The following is a 19,337-nucleotide window of genomic DNA, read 5'->3' on the forward strand; positions in this document are numbered from 1 at the left end:
TAATGCTCACCTGACCCTGAAGCGGGGAGGCAAAGCCAAGAGGGAAGAAAGAACATGATAAAAGGGAGAGATGTTTGCCATGCTCTTCCTGTCTCTTCCACCTCCCTCTACAGACATCACCACCAAGCGACTGAAGCGCTGAACAAAGGGGAGAGCCTGGCTGAAGCGCAACCAGTGAGCCTGTGGTGAGAAGCATCTACATTTGTAAGGGCACTGAAAGTGTTAAGATCAGCTTAGAATGCGTTTTACTTTTATTTCATTTGACCAAATCTGACTCGTCGTGCTTTGACTTATAATCACTAAGTCTATCTTTTGTAGTTAATACATTTGTTTGTTTATTCTACCTGAAGCAGTGAGTTTGGTTTGAAGCGTGTCAGAGACTCCCCTTGGGATAACAAGCCTGGTGCATATCAATTCTTTGTTAAATTGACGAACTCAAATAAGCTTGCAGCATCCAGCAGGCATAACTGGACACTGCAAAACGGAGGTTCCTAGGATTGTGTCTGGGACCGGAGATATTGACTAGTGTCATTCAGTTGCACAGTCCAAGCAGAGGCTGGCCAAAAGTGCTCACTCACATAGCTGGTAGCAGCTTACACGCTAGAGGCTGTGCGTGAACAGCCCAGGAGTGGGGGTTCTCAGAGCAGAGCAGGGTAAGGCTGGCTCCCAGAATCAAAGATTGGAGTGATCTAGCAGATCACAGGTCCAGATAACACCAGGGGAACGTCACACTATTATTCTAAAAAAAGAAAAGGAGTACTTGAGGCGCCCTTAGAGACGAACAAATTTATTTGAGCATAAGCTTTCGTGAGCTACAGCTCACTATTAATCTTTTTTTGATTAGTGCCAACAGTATACTAGATTCAATTGAAGCTCAGCGTTTGGTTTTTAGTTTGAACTAAATCCTACTTTTGTCTGGAAACAGAGGTAGTCAAAGCTAAACTGCTTTAAAGAAGAAGAGAAGAAAATGGGCATCAAAAGATTCCACATCTATTGGTCAGTTTAGCTGAGATAAACAGTGAAAAACATACAGTAACTCTCCTTAGTGAGGGATAAAATACATTTCAGGGTCAAACTTACCTTAGTAGCACTAAGGTGTTATGCACTCCCTTTGTATGACCTGCACTTACAGTAAAGATGATGAATCATGAAACTAGTATGGTGTTTAATTTTATGTGCCAAATCATAAGCCCAGCACACACAGCTGTGCACTGGGAAGATAACTGTGGTAGTGATGAAGGACAAGGAATCCCCTTAGGCCACAGTGTGGTCATGGAACCATGTAGCCTCTATGATTCCTGTGCTTTATCCCCTTACTCCATGGGAGGGAATGGCCAATCGATTCATAAAATCACAGATCCACTAACTCCATTTCTAACCCTTCCTAGTCCAACTATGCTTTGCTCCCCAAACACCACCTTGCAGATGGCAGCACACTGAACATGTGGAAGGAAAGCTCTGCAGTATGTAGTAAATGTTGGGGGCCCTGCATGTGTTTCACTGCAAGTAAGACTTCTGGGGCCATGAAAAGGGTGTGGCAGGATTTAACCCTATATGGTAAAAAACATCTCATGCAATGTTAAACTTCTTTTATTATCCTTCAACTTGCCTCTCACTTTAAGTTTTTTTAATAGCTGGAGTTGTGGGAGAAAGAATTTATAGCAAAGTGTGAGAAGACCCAGCAAGGATCACTCCTATCCCCTCTGAACATTAAGACCAAGTTAAAATAAACACAACCCCATTAACAGTGGTGGCTGAAATGTGTTAGATAACAGTAAATGTCAGTCAGAGTTAGGATACTCATTAATCAAAAGAAAAAAACATGCCTGAGAAATCAACTGCCTCCTATGTCATATAAAACCCTTTCTTCATTTTTTTAAATTAACCAATTATGGGTCCACAGAAATACAAAATATACAATTAAAATTAACTGTGTCAGAGTTCAGAAATTATAATGATTATTTTAGAGTATTAAAAAGAATTGATTACGGAAGTTATGCTGAACAAAAAAGGGACCCAAAATAGTTTCAACTAGAATCATTTAAATTCTGTGTTCTTCAAAGATGAAAAGCAATGGTCCAGTTTTCAAAGATAGCCTCCATTTCTGCAGTTTTATGCCCACTAAGAATTATGGGTTCCAATACTAGTAGTTGGATATCATCAAAATAATACAATGAGATTTTATCCTGAACTTATATTCCTTCTTAGATCTTTGTTGTTCTCTATATACTGTAACACATCTATCACTCTTTCCTCACTGCATCCAAGCTTTCTCCCTCTGGAGAAATTTATGTAACATTACCCAAATGTTGCACTGTGTCGGAAGAGAATATCGTTTGATGTTCAATATGCAGCCCACTTGCTGAGACAGCTATTATTATGTGCTGTAGTGTATTGAACTGATCATTCCTTAAAATGATGCTCTCTGAGTTTTCAAAGGAAACAAGTTATTGGTTATGTAACCAGTGCAGAAAATTACTTTTTATTTTACTTCCTAATATACCAACTTTCAGGAGTACAGACCTTCTCATCAAATGAAGTTAATATGCAGTGAATCTGGGTGTTGCATATAGCATCTTTTAATGGAAACAGTAGCCACAAGTCAAATAGACAAATGTGTATATTCTAATTCTGTTACATACATCAAAGGAAGCAGTTTTTTTGTGGCAAACTTTCCCTTTATGACTGTGGATTATTACTCATCTCCTCTTCTGGAACTTCCTTCTCAGCCCCCTGCTCTCTTCCTCAATCCTCCCTGCTTCCCTCAGGAGCTGAACAAGGTCTACTGCCTAACATTTTATCATAGAAATCCCATTTCTATTCGATTTAGTCTTCCTCCTCCTTCCTTAATGGCAACTGGAGCAACGGAACCTCTTTTCCTGGATAGAGAGAAGTACAGCAGACCTGCGTGAAGATTGCTCCAAGAAACAGTTCCAAGCCTTACATCATACTAAGCGCTGGATTAAGCATGCCACCTCAGTAGGGTACCTTATTTCTACAGAGCTATGAAGCCGCAACTATTTTATCACTAAGACAGCTATTGCCACCCTTTTTCCCTTCCATTTCTGCTGAATGCTTCTAAGTTTTAAATAGCCCATCTAAATAAACATGGATCAATAATTATTGTTACAGAAAACACAAGATTAAAGGAAGCCAAATTTAAGTTTAGAAAGGATAGTTCATTTCTAAAACTCAGTAAAAGTTCTCATCTCTGCCCACCCTAAGTATAGTGAGTTCTACCTTGCATTGCTATCTCTGCCAGTGCAAGGACCAAGTGTTTGAAAGAAACAAGACAAATGTAGATGGCACGTCCACTGTTCTTTCTCCTGAGACCCAGTGAATTGCTTTTATAACAGAAAAGTGGAGAACTAACTCTGAAATTCTTATTTCAGATAGCTGGAAAAAACTTTACTTATATTTAAACTTCTAATATGCTAGTAAAAAAACCCAATAATGGATTATAAAAAAATAATTAAAGCTTACAGCCAAGATTTAAAAATGTATGGTGAAAGTTAGATTCCTAAATCCTTACTTAGATGTCTAAGTGTCCTAATTTTCAAAAGCACTGAGCACCTAGCAGAGCCCACTGAAGGTGCTGGATGCTCAGGACTTCTGATTTTTTGGATAATTATACTGTGCAAGGGGCTATAAGAACCCTCACTTCCCTGTGATAGGAGTTTTATATAGCACTAACTGTAGCATAGAAAAGTAAATTCTATTCTTGTAGTATTTATATAACTGAACTTCTAAAGGATCAAAACTGTATACATGGCTTAAATGCAAAGTTTCAGCATTAACAGATACCATAAAGAGACACATTGTGTCTAAAAAAATTAAATCAAAATGATAAGATGGTAATGTTAATGCCACAGGAAAATATGTCTGCATTAAGATGTTTTTCTCAGCTAAAATGTCAGGATGCTTGTGGTACTAAATGTGGTGTACCATCTTCCTACTAGATTATGCCATTATTAATCAGGGCAGACAGATGATGATATATACATGAGGATTACATTTAGAATTCTCTGATCTCAAGCCATCAATATGAAACAATAAAGTATCCACTGACACAAATCCTATCAATGTTCTTGTGTCTACCAGATGTTATTTTTTCTTCCCTTTTTTATCCTTCCTAACCATCTTTAATAAGAAAATTATTACTTATGGATGAAAACAAAATTAGAATAAAGAGAAATATAAAATAGACAAGCATTCACACATACTGACTTTGTGAACAGTAAGAAGCAATAGCACATGGCAAGCAGTACATAGGCAACTGCAGCACACTTGGGAAAGGTAAGGTAGAGAAAAGCATGGGACTGAAAGTTAAATTACTTTAGCTACTGTGGCAAATTGCCGGCACGATTATGATGGGTCCCGCGCTTCCTCTTCTTGTGGGTAGGGGAGGGGGGGTTTTCAGGGCACAGTTTCCTGTCTCTGAACTAGGATATCTACTGTCCCACTAGTAACCCAGAGAAGCATAGTGGCAAACCACTTGAACTAGGGCTTCCTTCCCCTGGGCTACTTCCCTCTCCTGCTCTTCAGCTTGTGAGGCTTCCTGCCTTCTCTCTCTCTGCACAAGCCGGGTGTCTCTTTACCTAGGGTCTTGGTCCTCTAGCCAGCCACAGCAGTTCTCCAAACTCTCCTCTACTTCAACTCCTTCAAACTGCTCTCTGCTCCATCTCCTTCCCCTGGCTGATTGAAGCAGGGGGGGGTTGTCAGGTGACTGCCTTCAGGTGCTCTAATTGGCTTCATGTGCTTTTAATTAATCTATAGAAAGCTTTCTTCCCTCTACAGGGAATAAGGCTTCTCCTCATCCTGGGACGTACATATCTCTACTATATCACTCTCCTGCTGCCTTCTGGCCATGCTGTATCACACTACACAGGAAGTGCAATATGCACACTGAAACATGTCACAAGAAGTACTATGTGCTATTGTGGAAAGGAATTTTGGCAATGAAATATGGAAAGTAAACCAATCAGGCTAGAGTATTTACTGGACATCATAGACTTAGCTACTACATCAATGGCAGCCATTTGGAAAACTCCAGTAGAAGTAACACCTGTAAAGCCATTTCATGTTAATTTTAAACGTTATTGTTCTGGCAGCTGGACTTTCTTTGCATTTAAGTTTTGTCTAAGTTTTTTTTAAATGAAATCTTACGCAGTCAGGAACCTGCTACTGTCTATATTACATATACAAGACTACTCTGTTAAAAAACATTAAGTTTACAAAGTCAAAGACTCAAAAGTTAGTAAATGTCAGAAGTAAAGTTGCCTGTGCAAACTTAATCCAGCCTTCTGTGTGTGAACTGTGATACACTCTTGAATTACTTGATCACATACTGTTTGTTTTTTTTTTCCCCACAAGAGCCCTGTTGCATTCAGGGCACAGGATGGACAGTGCTCACTTGATGAGCAGCTATTCAATATTTTATTTTCTACTAACAGTTCAATTTGTGGCCTGTGCCTTACTTACTGCACGCTATTCAAATCCTCCTCTGAAGACAGAATTATTAATTTTTCAATCAGATTTTCTTTTGTGCTAATTATAGTATCTGAACTCCCAGTCCCAATTTTCCTCTTCCCACATCCAACAACCTCCTATCCTACTTTCAACTCCCCTTCCCCCTAAGGCTCCTTGTCTCAATCTACTCCCTCTATTACCCTCACCCTGCACTTCCAGCTCTTGTCCCCTCTACATTCAAATCAGGCAGCTTCTTCCTTCACACTGCCTGGGCCCAGTAGAGGGTCACTGAGGACACAGGAAAAACAAACTCCTTCCTTCCTAGTTCAGGTTTCCAGATCTAGCAGGGCACCACAGCATTCCAGAGCTGCAACTGAAGAGAAAGTCCTTCTGAGCCCTGGGCTGGAGTATGCTTAATGTGAGTGAAATTTTCAGGGCATTTAGCTGCTAAAATCTAAGTGGTCTCTACTGAGCATATGGAAACTGATTTTTTCAAAGGCTTACAACTTGGCCACATGTGGCTGTATTTTCACACAGATGAGATATCCCTGACACAGTCTGCCCCTCTGCCAAATTTCAAATCCCTGGCCCCAAAGCATGGGTGCTCTAGAGGTGTACAAATAAAAGGTCACAAAACAAAACAACATTTTTCCATAGCCTTGGTCTTCTCAGAATCAGTTACACAATTTTGGCAGAAATTTTCAGATACATAAATAAATAAATAAATAATTCAGCTTGTGACAGACATCCTGCATGGAAAATTTCAGCGCTAAGATTTGGCAAAGTTATAAGCAACTGAACGCAGGGTCTTATAATCGGAAGTGTCAGGCAACCTTCATAATAGGCAGTGAAAACAGCCCCTACTCAAATCCTTGAAAAGATTCAAACAACCAAATGAGTTTGCCTTCCTCATATAAATGTCACATTGTAAAGAGACTTCCTGGAATGTAGATTTATTCTTTACTGTAACTGAGAAGCAGAAATATTATCAGCAGAAAAGAGGAGAATACCTTATAAGGAATCTACAAATAGTAGATTCAAAAATATAATTCATTAACAGATTTGTCACTGGCTGATACTACTAAATCTAAATCTTACTGAATGAAATCTTTCATCGTGTACTTACTACATTTGCTCTATGCTGAAAGTTTAGTTTGATTTCTAATATATTTATGGTCTATGTATAAAAAAATGTCAGAGTCAAGCTAAGTCATCTTCAGGAGTGAATTCTCTATTGTACAGTAGGATTATTAATGATAAGTTTACACAGTGAACAGTTCTCAGAGGTTTTAATTTCAAAAGCAAATAGTTAAAACCATGAGATGTTCATATATATGGTCCTCCTTTTGAGAATTAACCAGTCTTCATTCTGCACAAACAGAGAAGTGGCCCCACTCTAGAATAACAGTTTCAAACTTGCTTCATCTTAATGCTCTTAGCTCAAGCACAAAGTGGATATTCCTTAGTTTTACCAAACCTTACACTGCATATTTATCAGTGATCTAGCTCATATGGCATGGTAATGAGCCTTCCCTGGAAACAATGTACGGAACACTAGTCACTGCTGCTGTGGACTTCACCATGAGATAATTTACAGTGACATAAAATAGAGGTCAGGTTAATTGTAATTATCCTCAGATGGACAAATAAAAACAACAGCAGCAATTTTACAGCAAAAGCTGGGACTTGTATCTAAACATGACTTAATGGCATCATGAAATCTTCAACATACATATGGCTGTCCCTTTTTACTAAAACTAAACAAAACAAAAAAACAATGCCACCACCCAAAAACCCTCTTACCAGTCTAGGGTCAATTTCTTCATTAAGAACTGCCTCATTCTTAATAAGTGCAACTCGCTGTGCAAATCTGCAGGTTGATATAGATTCCTGGAAAGAAAAAAATAACTCCTTTACCATGCACTGATATAAATGGTTTTGCTAAATTCAACACTGAGTGCTATTTTAAGGAGGAATTTTTTTTTTAATTTTACATTTTACAGTACCAATCTCACACTCCTGGCACTTCAAATCCCTAAAAAAACCCAAACAAATTTCAGTACAATTATTCTATCAACTTATTAACCTGCCAGATAAACCTCTCAAAATAAAGACACCCATATCCAACTCATCAACCCATTCTATCACCAATACTCACAAAAAAGAGGTAGGATTTGCAGCAAAAAGTTAACAAATCCAGACTTTGGTGAGCTAAGGGGAAAGTAAGTTGCAAAGTCAAAGTACCTTCAAAGAGAACACCATATCAGTACCCCCTACCTCCACACTCCTCACTAGAAAACTTAACATTTATGGGCCAAATTCACAACTAACTTCAATATCAAGAGCTAAGGATCTAGCCCTCTAAATAAAAGGGAACATCAGTAGAACAAAAAGCAGTTACAGGATAAACAACTTCTAAATCATGCTGTGGCATTTTTCAAAAATAAATGTTTAGGCAAAGCCAAAGCATTTCCTTTCAAGACAGGAATCCTAAAAAATGTCCTATCACAATGATTCATATGTAATTATTAAATTACATATTATAGACTGGGCTAGCAGCACCACCTATTATTAATGTTGTTCAACACTTCTTACTGCAGTTGATCCTCTTTTAGGTTGTATATAACATTGACAAACTTTATTCATTTGGGCTGAAATTTTATTGTTGTATGTCTGCCTCGGGCTAAATTTTTTTGGAAAATTTCAGCCCAAATGAATAAAGTGTAATATCTAGTAGATATTGCAGCAAGAAAGTGAAAACTGTCACTGTACCATTAATATCTGGCTCATTCTGGCTGATTCAGTGATTGGATCAAATATTTCTAAATAGGAGCCTAAATTCCAATACAAAATAGACTCACCAGGATACAAACTGGTGACTGGATGTACAAAATGGGTGACAGCAGCACACAACACAGATAATTGCATAGACAGAACTATGCATTTGCATGTGCAGCTACAAGTTATGCCTGCACAATTACCTGTTCACAACTCTTAATAAGTACATTAAAAATGTATCCTATCTTGTGCTTCAGCTAGTAAAAGATCATCTTATTTTCCTTTTACAGGTCATTAGTTCTTTCCACTATACGTCTGAGAATAACTTGGTTTTTGTTCATTTTAAAATGTTCTGATTTTATGGAAGGTTAGGATTTAACTAGATTGTAGCTAGTCCAGGCACAACCTGCAGAACACCTAGAACAGTGGTTCTCAATCCGTGGGCCACATGCAGCCCAAATAGCAAACAGCTGCAGCCCACCTGTGTGCTAAAGACTGCCTGACCCGCACAATGGGGTCCAGGGTCCTGGCTGCCTGGCCAGGCCCCATGCACCGGGATCAGGGCTGCTGCCCGGCCTTGCACAGCAGGGTCCTGGGGCTGCTGCACGGGGTGGGCCTGGGGCTGGGGCTGCCGCATGACGGGATCTTGGGCTGCCACCTGGCCTTGCATGGCAGGGTGTGGGGTCTGGGGTCCCTGCCGCCTGCCCTACACTTCCACTTCTGGCCCTCACTCTGTAGAGGGGAGTCTCTGGATGGGGGAAGAGAGGGGCGCTGGGCATAGGGGTCTGTGTAAGGGTTGGGGGAGCGCTGTGGTTCTCAACCTGCAGCCCAAGTAACACACTGTTGGTCGCACATGCAGCCCACAATGATAAATAGGTTGAGAACCACTGACCTAGAACATGTCTAAATTAAAAAAAAAACAGATAGGAAAGACAGATAGATAAACCAACTTGATCCACAGAAAGGCCAACAAACCAAAACATGTGCATACATTCCTCCCAGCACCTCAATCAAACCCCACCCACAACCCTCCCCCAATACCCAAAGAGTGAAATCCTGGCCTCACTGAAGTCTATGGGAGTACTGATATGGACTTCAGGGGGGCAGGACTGCACCAGCAGTCCTTATCAACATGCCCTTGGGAAAACTCCTTGCCAAACCTTACTCACAATTCACACATTTCTTCATCATCAGGTTTTAAGTATTCACCTATTCATCACTAGGCATATCTCCTCTATAACTGTTCCCCCTCATCTGAGATTACTTAAAGAATAACACAATTAATAAAGGATACATTAGAGCCTGATTCTGAACCCAGCTAATGTTTAATACTGCTGCATATCTTGTAAGATCTGTCAAGGGTACTATAATATTATAGACAGGTTACATTCACCCACATAATAGATTAGAATTTGGCTTTGAAATGTGAAGTCAGTTACACATAGATCGCTTATGAAGTGGACATAAGTGATGATTTTAGTCTATCATATTGCAATTTCCATTGACAAGATTGCACATTGGAGGCATTGGCAAGAAAGATTTTCAAAACTTTAGCGTGTCAGAAATTTAAGCATACACACATGAAAAGAAAACATTAACAAATTCAGAAAGGGATGACATACATCTATGTTTCTTTTGTCTAAAGAGAGTGTTGCAATCATGGTGGTCATGCAGTTTCCTCCCAGGCTGTCTCTGAGCACCGAAGTCATCATAGAGTTCCTGTAGGGAATGTGAGATCGATGTTTCTCTGCTAGGGCAATTATTACCTGAAATAAGAGCAGCAATACATGAGACTTTTAAATCTGCACATGTATGTACCATATGCACAAGAGGAGGAAACACCTATCCTGCAATCTGAGGCCCTGATGTTGCAAAGACTTATGCACATGTTTAACTTTAAGCACAAGTATCTACTACTCATACACACATGTATGTCTTAACAGGACAAACAAAAGTGGATTTCATTGTATTCTAGCTTTGCTTTGCAATTTCTCAGCAAAAAGGAAACGGGGACACATGATAAATTTATAATCTTACTAATATAATCTTACTATAATCTCACTAATATAACAGCAACTTTCATGAAGAACTAAATTAAATTAATAGAAGGTATTTTCCTCTAGCCTACTACTAAGTTGAAATGTAGACATTCCCAAAGTAAAGGCTTCCTTTACATAAAAAAAGAAAATCAGATATTTTCAAAATCCCATTGTTCTCTTCATGGGGCTTGTTCATGTATTTTTGTAACCTCTCTTGAAACGTGTGCATGTGGAAAAAAAACCCTCCAAGGCTAGATACTGTGTAATGTATTGCTGGAAAAATATAAAATAAGACATAGTTCAGTTTAAATACAGATATATAGTCAAAAAGGAAATGATACACCTACCATTCTTGATTCTCTTGTCAGTTATTTACATTAAAAGATTTAATTATTACAAAGTAGCAAAGATTCCATGATGGTGTGTGGTGGTATAAAGGTTTTTATTGGTAAAAATTTGGCATAGTTCTATCCCCACAAATAGTGAAGCCAGGAGTCAATTATGCAGATGACAACACAAAATATAAAAACATACATCATCACATATTTTGTTTATATGAAAAAGTAATTTTAAAATTTTGGCATGTTGATTTTTATTAATTATTATTATAATTAATAATTATAATCTATTACCTCTCCCCAAGAAGCCCAAGTTCCTTATTACCATTAGTTTTATGGTAGCAGACTTAGATGGGCAAATAGCATTCATTTTAATACTTTTAAAAACTATCTTAAATAGCTTTTCTAGATTTTAAGATTAAGTATCTTGCAATCTAATAGAAGTAACTAATTTTATTATTAATATGACAGAAGTTCCTAGAACCCCCATTTTGTTAGGAAGTGCCTGCGCATATACACATAATAACAAACAGTCCCTGCTGCAAACAGCTTATGCTCTAAACAGGCAAGACAGGCAAAGGGTAAGAGGAAGGAAGTATTATCCCCATTTTATAGATGGGGAACCAAGGAGAAATTCAATAACTTGCTGAAGCTCACATCGGAAGTCTGTGGCAGAGCTGGTAACTGAACCCAATTCTCTCAACTCCCACCGTAGTCCTTTAACCACAAGATCATCCTTCTTCAGCAAGTTGTAAGAGACTTTTGAGTATAAATAGGACAATCTGGAGGGCAGAGAAATTAAGGGCTTGTTTACACAAACAATTAGTTTGCAGCAAGCTGAGGTGTGAATTTATTCTGCACTAGTTTGCCAACTAAACTATCTGTGTGGACCCTGCTGATGAACATTAACAGTTTGTTAGTTTGCTTTGATCTAGTCCTCTTTGACATAGGACTAGACCAAAATGAACTAATGATCCATTACTACATGACAGCAATGTTCATATGGACAGTTAGTGCATGGCAGGGTGGTGTGGGGGAGATTCACATTGCATCTTGTCGAGAACTAAATGTTCATGTAGACAAGCCCAAGTGACTTTTAGAAGGTCACACGAGATGTCTTTGGAAAAGCCAGGAACTGAACTCAGGTCTTTTAAGGTGCAGTGTGATGCCTTAACCACAAAATCATCCTTGCCTTTACACCATTACAAAGAGGACATTTCCATCTCTTCAGTAATAATGCAAATGCCACTAATACAGGATTGCAATTTGTCATCTTGGATCACTGTAATTTAAGGGAGAAAGTTTGCATATTTGAGGAGAAAGAAACATTTGACACTTTTTAAAATATATATGTATATATTTTTTTGACACGGCAGCTGTCTAAAATATATTCTAAAGTGTGGAATATAAAATATAGGCCTATATGATATAAACCAATGAGCAAAGAGCAGGTGAGGATTAATACAGGTTCAAAACAAGCCCCTGAACCTGCAAAAACATAACTTTATTCACATGAGCAGCTTTATTAAAGCCAATGGGAGTATTTATATGCATAAAGTTGCTCACATGTGTAAGTGTGTGTACAGAATCAGGGCCCAAGGGCAACAATTAAGTCAATGTAAATAAATCATGAACTTGAAGGGGACCAGGATAAGGAACTAAATACAGAGTTCATCATATGGATATTCTCACTATATTGGTTTATAGAAATTATATGCTATTGATCATGTAATAATATCCCATATATTAAACAACTTATTTTCTGCAGCCATGTGATAAATTATAGAACCATATATTAATGAATATCTATCCTGGATCTTGGGTCAAAGTAATATGGAGATGGGAAGGAATTTCACATTTGGGGTAAAAGGAGGAGACATTTTTGACTTTTTTTTTTCTTTAAATGGCGGCTGTTTGAAAGCTGTTTATCAGTCTGGAATGTTAGTAATCTTGGTAGCGATGGATTACAAGGAAGAGTACTGGTGGGATAGGTTTCAGAGTAGCAGCCATGTTAGTCTGTATCCACAAAAAGAAAAGGAGGACTTGTGGCACCTTAGAGATTAACAAATTTATTTGAGCATAAGCTTTCATAAGCTACAGCTCACTTCATCAGATGCACGCAGTGGAAAATACAGTGGGGAGATTTTATATACACAGAGAACATGAAACAATGGGTGTTACCATACACACTGTAACGAGAGTGATCAGGTAAGGTGAGCTATTACCAGCAGGAGAGAAAAAAAACCTTTTGTAGTTATAATCAAGGTGGGTCTTTTCCAGTAGTTGACAAGAACGTGTGAGGAACAGTAGGGCGGGAAAATAAACATGGGGAAATAGTTTTACTTTGTGTAATGACACATTCACTCCCAGTCTTTATTCAAGCCTAAGTTAATTGTATCTAGTTTGCAAATTAATTCCAATTCAGCAGTCTCTCATTGGAGTCTGTTTTTGAAGTTTTTTTGTTGAAGAATTGCAACGTTTAGGTCTGTAATCGAGTGAACAGAGAGATTGAAGTGTTCTCGACTGGTTTTTGAATGTTATAATTCTTGTTGTCTGATTTGGGTTCATTTATTCTTTTACGTAGAGACTGTCCGGTTTGGCCAATGTACATGGCAGAGGGGCACTGCTGGCACATGATGGCATATATCACCGGCTGCCAACTAGACATGGAGCCATTGATCACTATCTGTTGAGCCCGACAATCTAGCCAACTTTCTATCCACCTTATAGTTCATTCATCCAGCCCATACTTCTTTAACTTGCTGGCAAGAATACTGTGGGACCTCCTGAGGTCCCTTCCAACCCTGATATTCTATGATTCTATGATCACAGTGGTAGATGTGCAGGTGAACGAGCCTCTGATTGTGTGGCTGATGTGATTAGGCCCTATGATGGTGTCCCCTGAAGAGATATGTGGACACAGTTGGCAATGGGCTTTGTTGCAAGGATAGGTTCCTGGGTTAGTGTTTTTGTTGTGTGGTTGCTGGTGAGTATTTGCTCCAGGTTGGGGGGCTGTCTGTAAGCAAGGACTGGCCTGTCTCCCAAGATCTGTGAGAGTGATGGGTCGTCCTTCAGGATAGGTTGTAGATCCTTGATAATGCGTTGGAGAGGTTTTAGTTGGGGGCTGAAGGTGATGGCTAGTGGAGTTCTGTTATTTTCTTTGTTGGGCCTGTCCTGTAGTAGGTTACTTCTGGTACTCTTCGGCTCTGTCAGTCTGTTTCTTCACTTCAGCAGGTGGGTACTGTAGTTGTAAGAATGCTTGATAGATATCTTGTAGGTGAGACAAACACCTACAAAGGCTAGCCTGGCTCAGCTCTCTCCTGGGTGGCAAGGAACCACACCTCCTCACTCCCTTTGGGAAAAGCTCTTGTAGGGAATTAGTCCAGCCGTGGGAGTCTTCCTCTATGGTCTTGGTGCAGGTACAAATAAACACAGTGACCCAGGCCCTGGGTCAGGCTGGGGCTCTGGTGAGTCAGGTGCTCAGGCCCTCAGGCAGGGGCTGAGCAACAACAGTATAAGAAGGATGTGGAAAAATTGGAAAACGTCCAACAGAAGGCAACAAAAATGATTAGGGGACTGGAACACATGACTTATGAGGAGAGGCTGAGGGAACTGGGATTGTTTAGTCTGCATAAGAGAAGAATGAGTGGGTATTTGATAGCTGCTTTCAACTACCTGAAAGGGGGTTCCAAAGAGGATGGATCTAGACTGTTCTCAGTGGTAGCAGATGACAGAATGAGGAGTAATGGTCTCAAGTTGCAGTGGGGGAGATTTAGGTTGGATATTAGGAAAAACTTTTTCACTTGGAGGGTGGTGAAACACTGGAATGCGTTACCTAGGGAGGTGGTGGACTCTCCTTCAGTCATAAATATAAAGGGAAGGGTAAACCCCTTTAAAATCCCTCCTGGCCAGAGGGAAAATCCTCTCACCTGTAAAGGGTTAAGAAGCTAAAGGTAACGTCACTGGCACCTGACCAAAATGACCAATGGGGAGACAAGATACTTTCAAAAGCTGGGAGGAGGGAGAAAAAAAAGGGTCTGTGTCTGTATGCTGCTTTTGCCAGGGATAGAACAGGAATGGAGTCTTAGAACTTTTAGTAAGTAATCTAGCTAGGTATGTGTTAGATTATGATTTCTTTAAATGGCTGAGAAAGGAACTGTGCTGAATAGAATGACTATTCCTGTCTGTGTGTCTTTTTTGTAACTTAAGGTTTTGCCTAGAGGGATTCTCTATGTTTTGAATCTAATTACCCTGTAAGGTATCTACCATCCTGATTTTACAGAGGGGATTTCTTTACTTCTATTAAAAGTCTTCTTGTAAGAAAACTGAATGCTTTTTCATTGTTCTCAGATCCAAGGGTTTGGGTCTGTGGTCACCTATGCAAATTGGTGAGGATTTTTACCAAACCTTACCCAGAAAGTGGGGTGCAAGGCTTGGGAGGATTTTTGGGGGAAAGACGTGTCCAAACTACGTTTCCCAGTAAACCCAGTTAGAGTTTGGTGGTGGCAGTGGGGATCCAGGGACAAAGGATAAAATTAATTTGTACCTTGGGGAAGTTTTAACCTAAGCTGGTGAAAGTAAGCTTAGGAGGTTTCATGCAGGTCCCCACATCTGTACCCTAGAGTTCAGAGTGGGGGAGGAACCTTGACACCTTCCTTAGAAGTTTTTAAGGTCAAGCTTGACAAAGCCCTGACTGGGATGATTTAGTTGGGGATTGGTCCTGCTTTGAGCAGGGGGTTGGACTAGATGACCTCCTGAGGTCCCTTCCAACCCTGATATTCTATGAGTATAGTAACAGTGAGCCCAGGCCCTAAGTTCCAAAGGGCCTGGGAGAGGGGGAGACTGCCACCCACAAGTAGGGTGGCAGGGGGGACGCAGGCCCTCCCACTCCACTGCGTCCTAGCCCAGGGCCCTAGCAGTGGCAGAAGACCTGCTGCTGAGTCAATGGGGATCCTGGCCGCAACACACTGACATGGGTTCTGGCAGTGCTGCAGCCAGACTAGGGTCAGCTGCCCCCAGGCTACTTCCAGACTCCCCCTCTTGAGGTATCTGGGTCAGGGTGGTGTCCTCCGCGGGGGTCCAGCACCATGGGTTCCTCGGGATAGCTGGCCAGGGGTAGACTCAGCAACTCCTTCTGGTAGCTGGCGCAGGGCAGGCTCGGCACCCTCTCCGGGTAGCTGGCATGGGGTAGGCTCAGCACCTCCTCTGGGTACCTGGTGTGGGGCAGGCTTGGCAACTCCTCCGGGTAGCTGGCGCGGGGCAGGACTGGCCAGTTCTCAGGTCTTCCGCAGACCACTGGGCTTTCCCACTCACGAGCTAAGCTGGAGGCATCTGGCCTCCCCAGCGGCTGCTTCCCCACTGAGCCCTGAGGTCGGGCCTTTCTACTTCTGGGCCAGTGCCTGACCCTTTGGGGGGCGGGCTCAGAGTTCCCTGGTTCCGCCCATTCTGGTGTCTGGAGGGACTCGTCTCTCTCCAGGGTGGCAGGGAACCACACCGCCTCACTACAGACCCGTTCCAAACCACTAATCATTTTAGTGGCCCTTCTCTAAACCTTTTCTAATGCCAGTACATCTTTTTTTGAGATGAGGAGACCATATCTGTATGCAGTATTCAAGATGTGGGCGTACCATGGATTTATATAAGGGAAATAAGATACTTTCCGTCTTATTCTCTATCCCAGAGTTTCCCAAACTGTGTTCCGCGGAACACTGGTGTTCTGTAAGATGTGAATAGGTGTTCCGTGAAAGAATCTAGAATTTAATTTTGACTCTTGCACTTGATTTTTGTACTACTTTATACGCGCTTTCAAGTTAGAAATTGTTAGTTCAAGTTGTTTTAAATTTGTATTTTTGCTTTGTTTTATAAAATGAAACATATTTGAGCATAAATAACACAATTTTTTATTTGAAAACCACATGACTACAAAATAATAATATGAGTGTTCCATAACAGACTAAAAAGTGTTCCGTGGCCAAAAAAAGTTTGGGAAATGCTGCTCTATCCCCTTTTTAATGATTCCTGACATCCTGTTTGCTTTTTTCACTGATGCTGCACACTGTGTGGACGTCTTCAGAGAACTATCCAAGATGACTCCAAGATCTCTTTCCTGATTAGCTGTAGCAAAATTAGCCCCCATCATATTGTATGTATAGTTGGGGTTATTTTTTCCAATATGCATAACTTTACATTTATCCACATTACATTTTATTTGCCATTTTGTTGCCCAATCACTTAGTTTTGTGAGATCTTTTTGAAGTTCTTCACAGTCTGCTTTGGTCTTAACTATCTTGAGCAGTTTAGTATCGTCTGCAAACTTTGCCACCTCCCTGCTTACCCCTTTCTCCAGATCATTTATGAATAAGTTGAATAGGATTGCTCCTAGAACTGACCCTTGGGGAACACCACTAGTTACCCCTCCCCATTCTGAAAATTTACCATTTATTCCTACCCTTTGTTCCCTGTCTTTTAACCAGTTCTCAGCCCATGAAAGGATCTTCTGACTTATCCCATGACAACTTAATTTGCATAAGAGCCTTTGGTGAGGGACTTTGTCAAAGGCTTTCTGGAAATCTAAGTATACTATGTCCACTAGATTCCCCTTGTCCACATGTTTGTTGACCCCTTCAAAGAACTCCAATAGATTAGTAAGACATGATTTCGCTTTACAGAAACCATGTTGACTTTTGCCCAAAAACTTATGTTCTTCTGTGTGTCTGACAATTTTATTCTTCACTATTGTTTCAACTAATTTGCCCAGTACTGACGTTAGACTTACCAGTCTGTAATTGCTGGGATCACCTCTAGAGCCCTTTTTAAATATTGGCATTATATTAGCTATCTTCCAGTCATTGGGTACAGAAGCTGATTTAAAGGACAGGTTACAAACCATAGTTAATAGTTCTGCAATTTCACATTTGAGTTCTTTCAGAACTCTAGGGTGAATGCCATCTGGTCCCGGTGACTTGTTACTGTTAGGTTTATCAATTAATTCCAAAACTTCCTCTAATGACACTTCAATCTGTGACAATTCCTCAGATTTGTCTCCTACAAAGGACAGCTCAGGTTTGGGAATCTCCCTAACATCCTCAGCCGTGAAGACTGAAGCAAAGAATTCATTTAGTTTCTCCGCAATGACTTTAGGTCTTTAAGTGCTCCTTTTGTATCTTGATCGTATATGCAAATACTTTACTTTTTTATTTTGTAACAGCCAGAATGAAATCGCTTAGATTTAAGTTTAGAAGAATTATGATGTATATACAATATTTGTGCAATATGCTGTCAAGACACTTCCCTCCTGCACAAAGTTTATTCTTATTTTAAACATCTTAGCAAGTACTGGCTTGCGCTTTCATTATGAAGTGTCTTAATGGAAACTTCACTCCGAAATACTTTCCAGGGTACATCTGTCCAGATATTTGTACAGTAGCTCTTCTCCCAATTATTTTAATAAGCCTCATTATGCAATCAGCATAAGAACACTCCTTTATCATTCAGATTTTAAAAAATGGTTTCTATGAAAAATATTATCTGCTTGGCTGAAAAATCTTCCATACCATGTAATTATTACCTTATGACTGCATACTCTGGGACTATACAGTATGGTAACCAACCACTTCAGTATGTCATGCCACATCCACAATACCCTATCTTTACAAGCATAATTTTAAAAATTATATGTTAATTTTACATTATTTTATTATATGAAACCTTTGGATGTGACATACATTGATTTGACTGCAAACTTAATTTTGAGTATGAGAATAAAGCTGAATTCTTTCAGGCTCATGCATTAGAACCATCAGTAAAAGCTTTTGTAGTCAGAATTCAGTGAGAATTTGAGCCTGCAATAAGATCTGTATGTGCATTTATGTAGAGCTCATTGCAAAATCAGGGCTCTAGGGCCCAATTCTCATTGAACCTAATAGGAATCTTTGCACTACATTAAATGGGATTTAGATCAGTCCCTTAATAACCATTTCTATTAATGATGTATGAACCACAACAGAATGCAGCTTGACCACCCAAAATTGTGCTAGCAGGAGTAAAAAAGTAATAAAATAATAACGATGATAATCATATTTTGTCCTTATATAGAAACTTCAATCTGAACATCTCAGAGTGCTTTCTATACATTAGCAAATTTAGCCTCACAAAAGTTCATGTGAGATAGGAATGATGAGTAGGCAAAACTTATTTTTGTCAGAAAAATAAATAGATATTACTCTGAATACACACATGGAACAATTCAGTTGCCCTAGAGGAAACCTGTTTTTGCATCGTCACTTATCTAATCGTTACTATAATTAAAAGGTAGTTTTTCTGCTTTAAGTCAAATTTAAACTGATATGGATTTTTTTTTTTAAATCTGTTCTCAATTTTAGTGTTGTCTGCTGTCAAGTTTTGTACATTTCAAAGGAGTCTCACCTATACAATAGCAGACAGAAAAACATATTAAGGGCTATTTAAAATCCAGCCCAAGCTTTCCAAGGATCTGGGAGTGTGAGAAAGGACCTTAAACAGCACAGATTAGAGGAGAATGGAATAAATTGAGAGTAGGCACTTTTTCTCAAGATGCCTTAGATTTCCCACATATTGTCTGATGAATATATACCGGCTCATGAATTTCCTTACTTATGAAAAAGCTTTCAGATTCTGGACAGACTGTGTGTTTTCTGACTGGCTATCTGTGTACTAAATCCATATTTAGAATGTA

The 19,337-nt window shown here is 39.7% G+C and overlaps 1 protein-coding gene across 1 annotated transcript in view; it reads right to left on the reverse strand.

Annotated features, from left to right (window-relative positions):
- The window catches only part of KIF6 (kinesin family member 6), a 286,955-nt gene that overhangs the window by 173,905 nt on the left and 93,713 nt on the right, over positions 1-19,337 (reverse strand). Inside the window, exons 8-9 of the mRNA XM_073338562.1 lie at positions 9,870-10,013; positions 7,273-7,359 (exon numbers count right to left, since the gene is read on the reverse strand). Of these exons, the coding sequence (XP_073194663.1) occupies positions 7,273-7,359; positions 9,870-10,013 (231 nt within the window). The remainder of the gene's footprint in view (positions 1-7,272; positions 7,360-9,869; positions 10,014-19,337) is intronic.

This window comes from Lepidochelys kempii, chromosome 3 (assembly GCF_965140265.1).
Source record: "Lepidochelys kempii isolate rLepKem1 chromosome 3, rLepKem1.hap2, whole genome shotgun sequence".
In the NCBI taxonomy this organism is placed as follows: Eukaryota; Metazoa; Chordata; order Testudines; family Cheloniidae; genus Lepidochelys; species Lepidochelys kempii.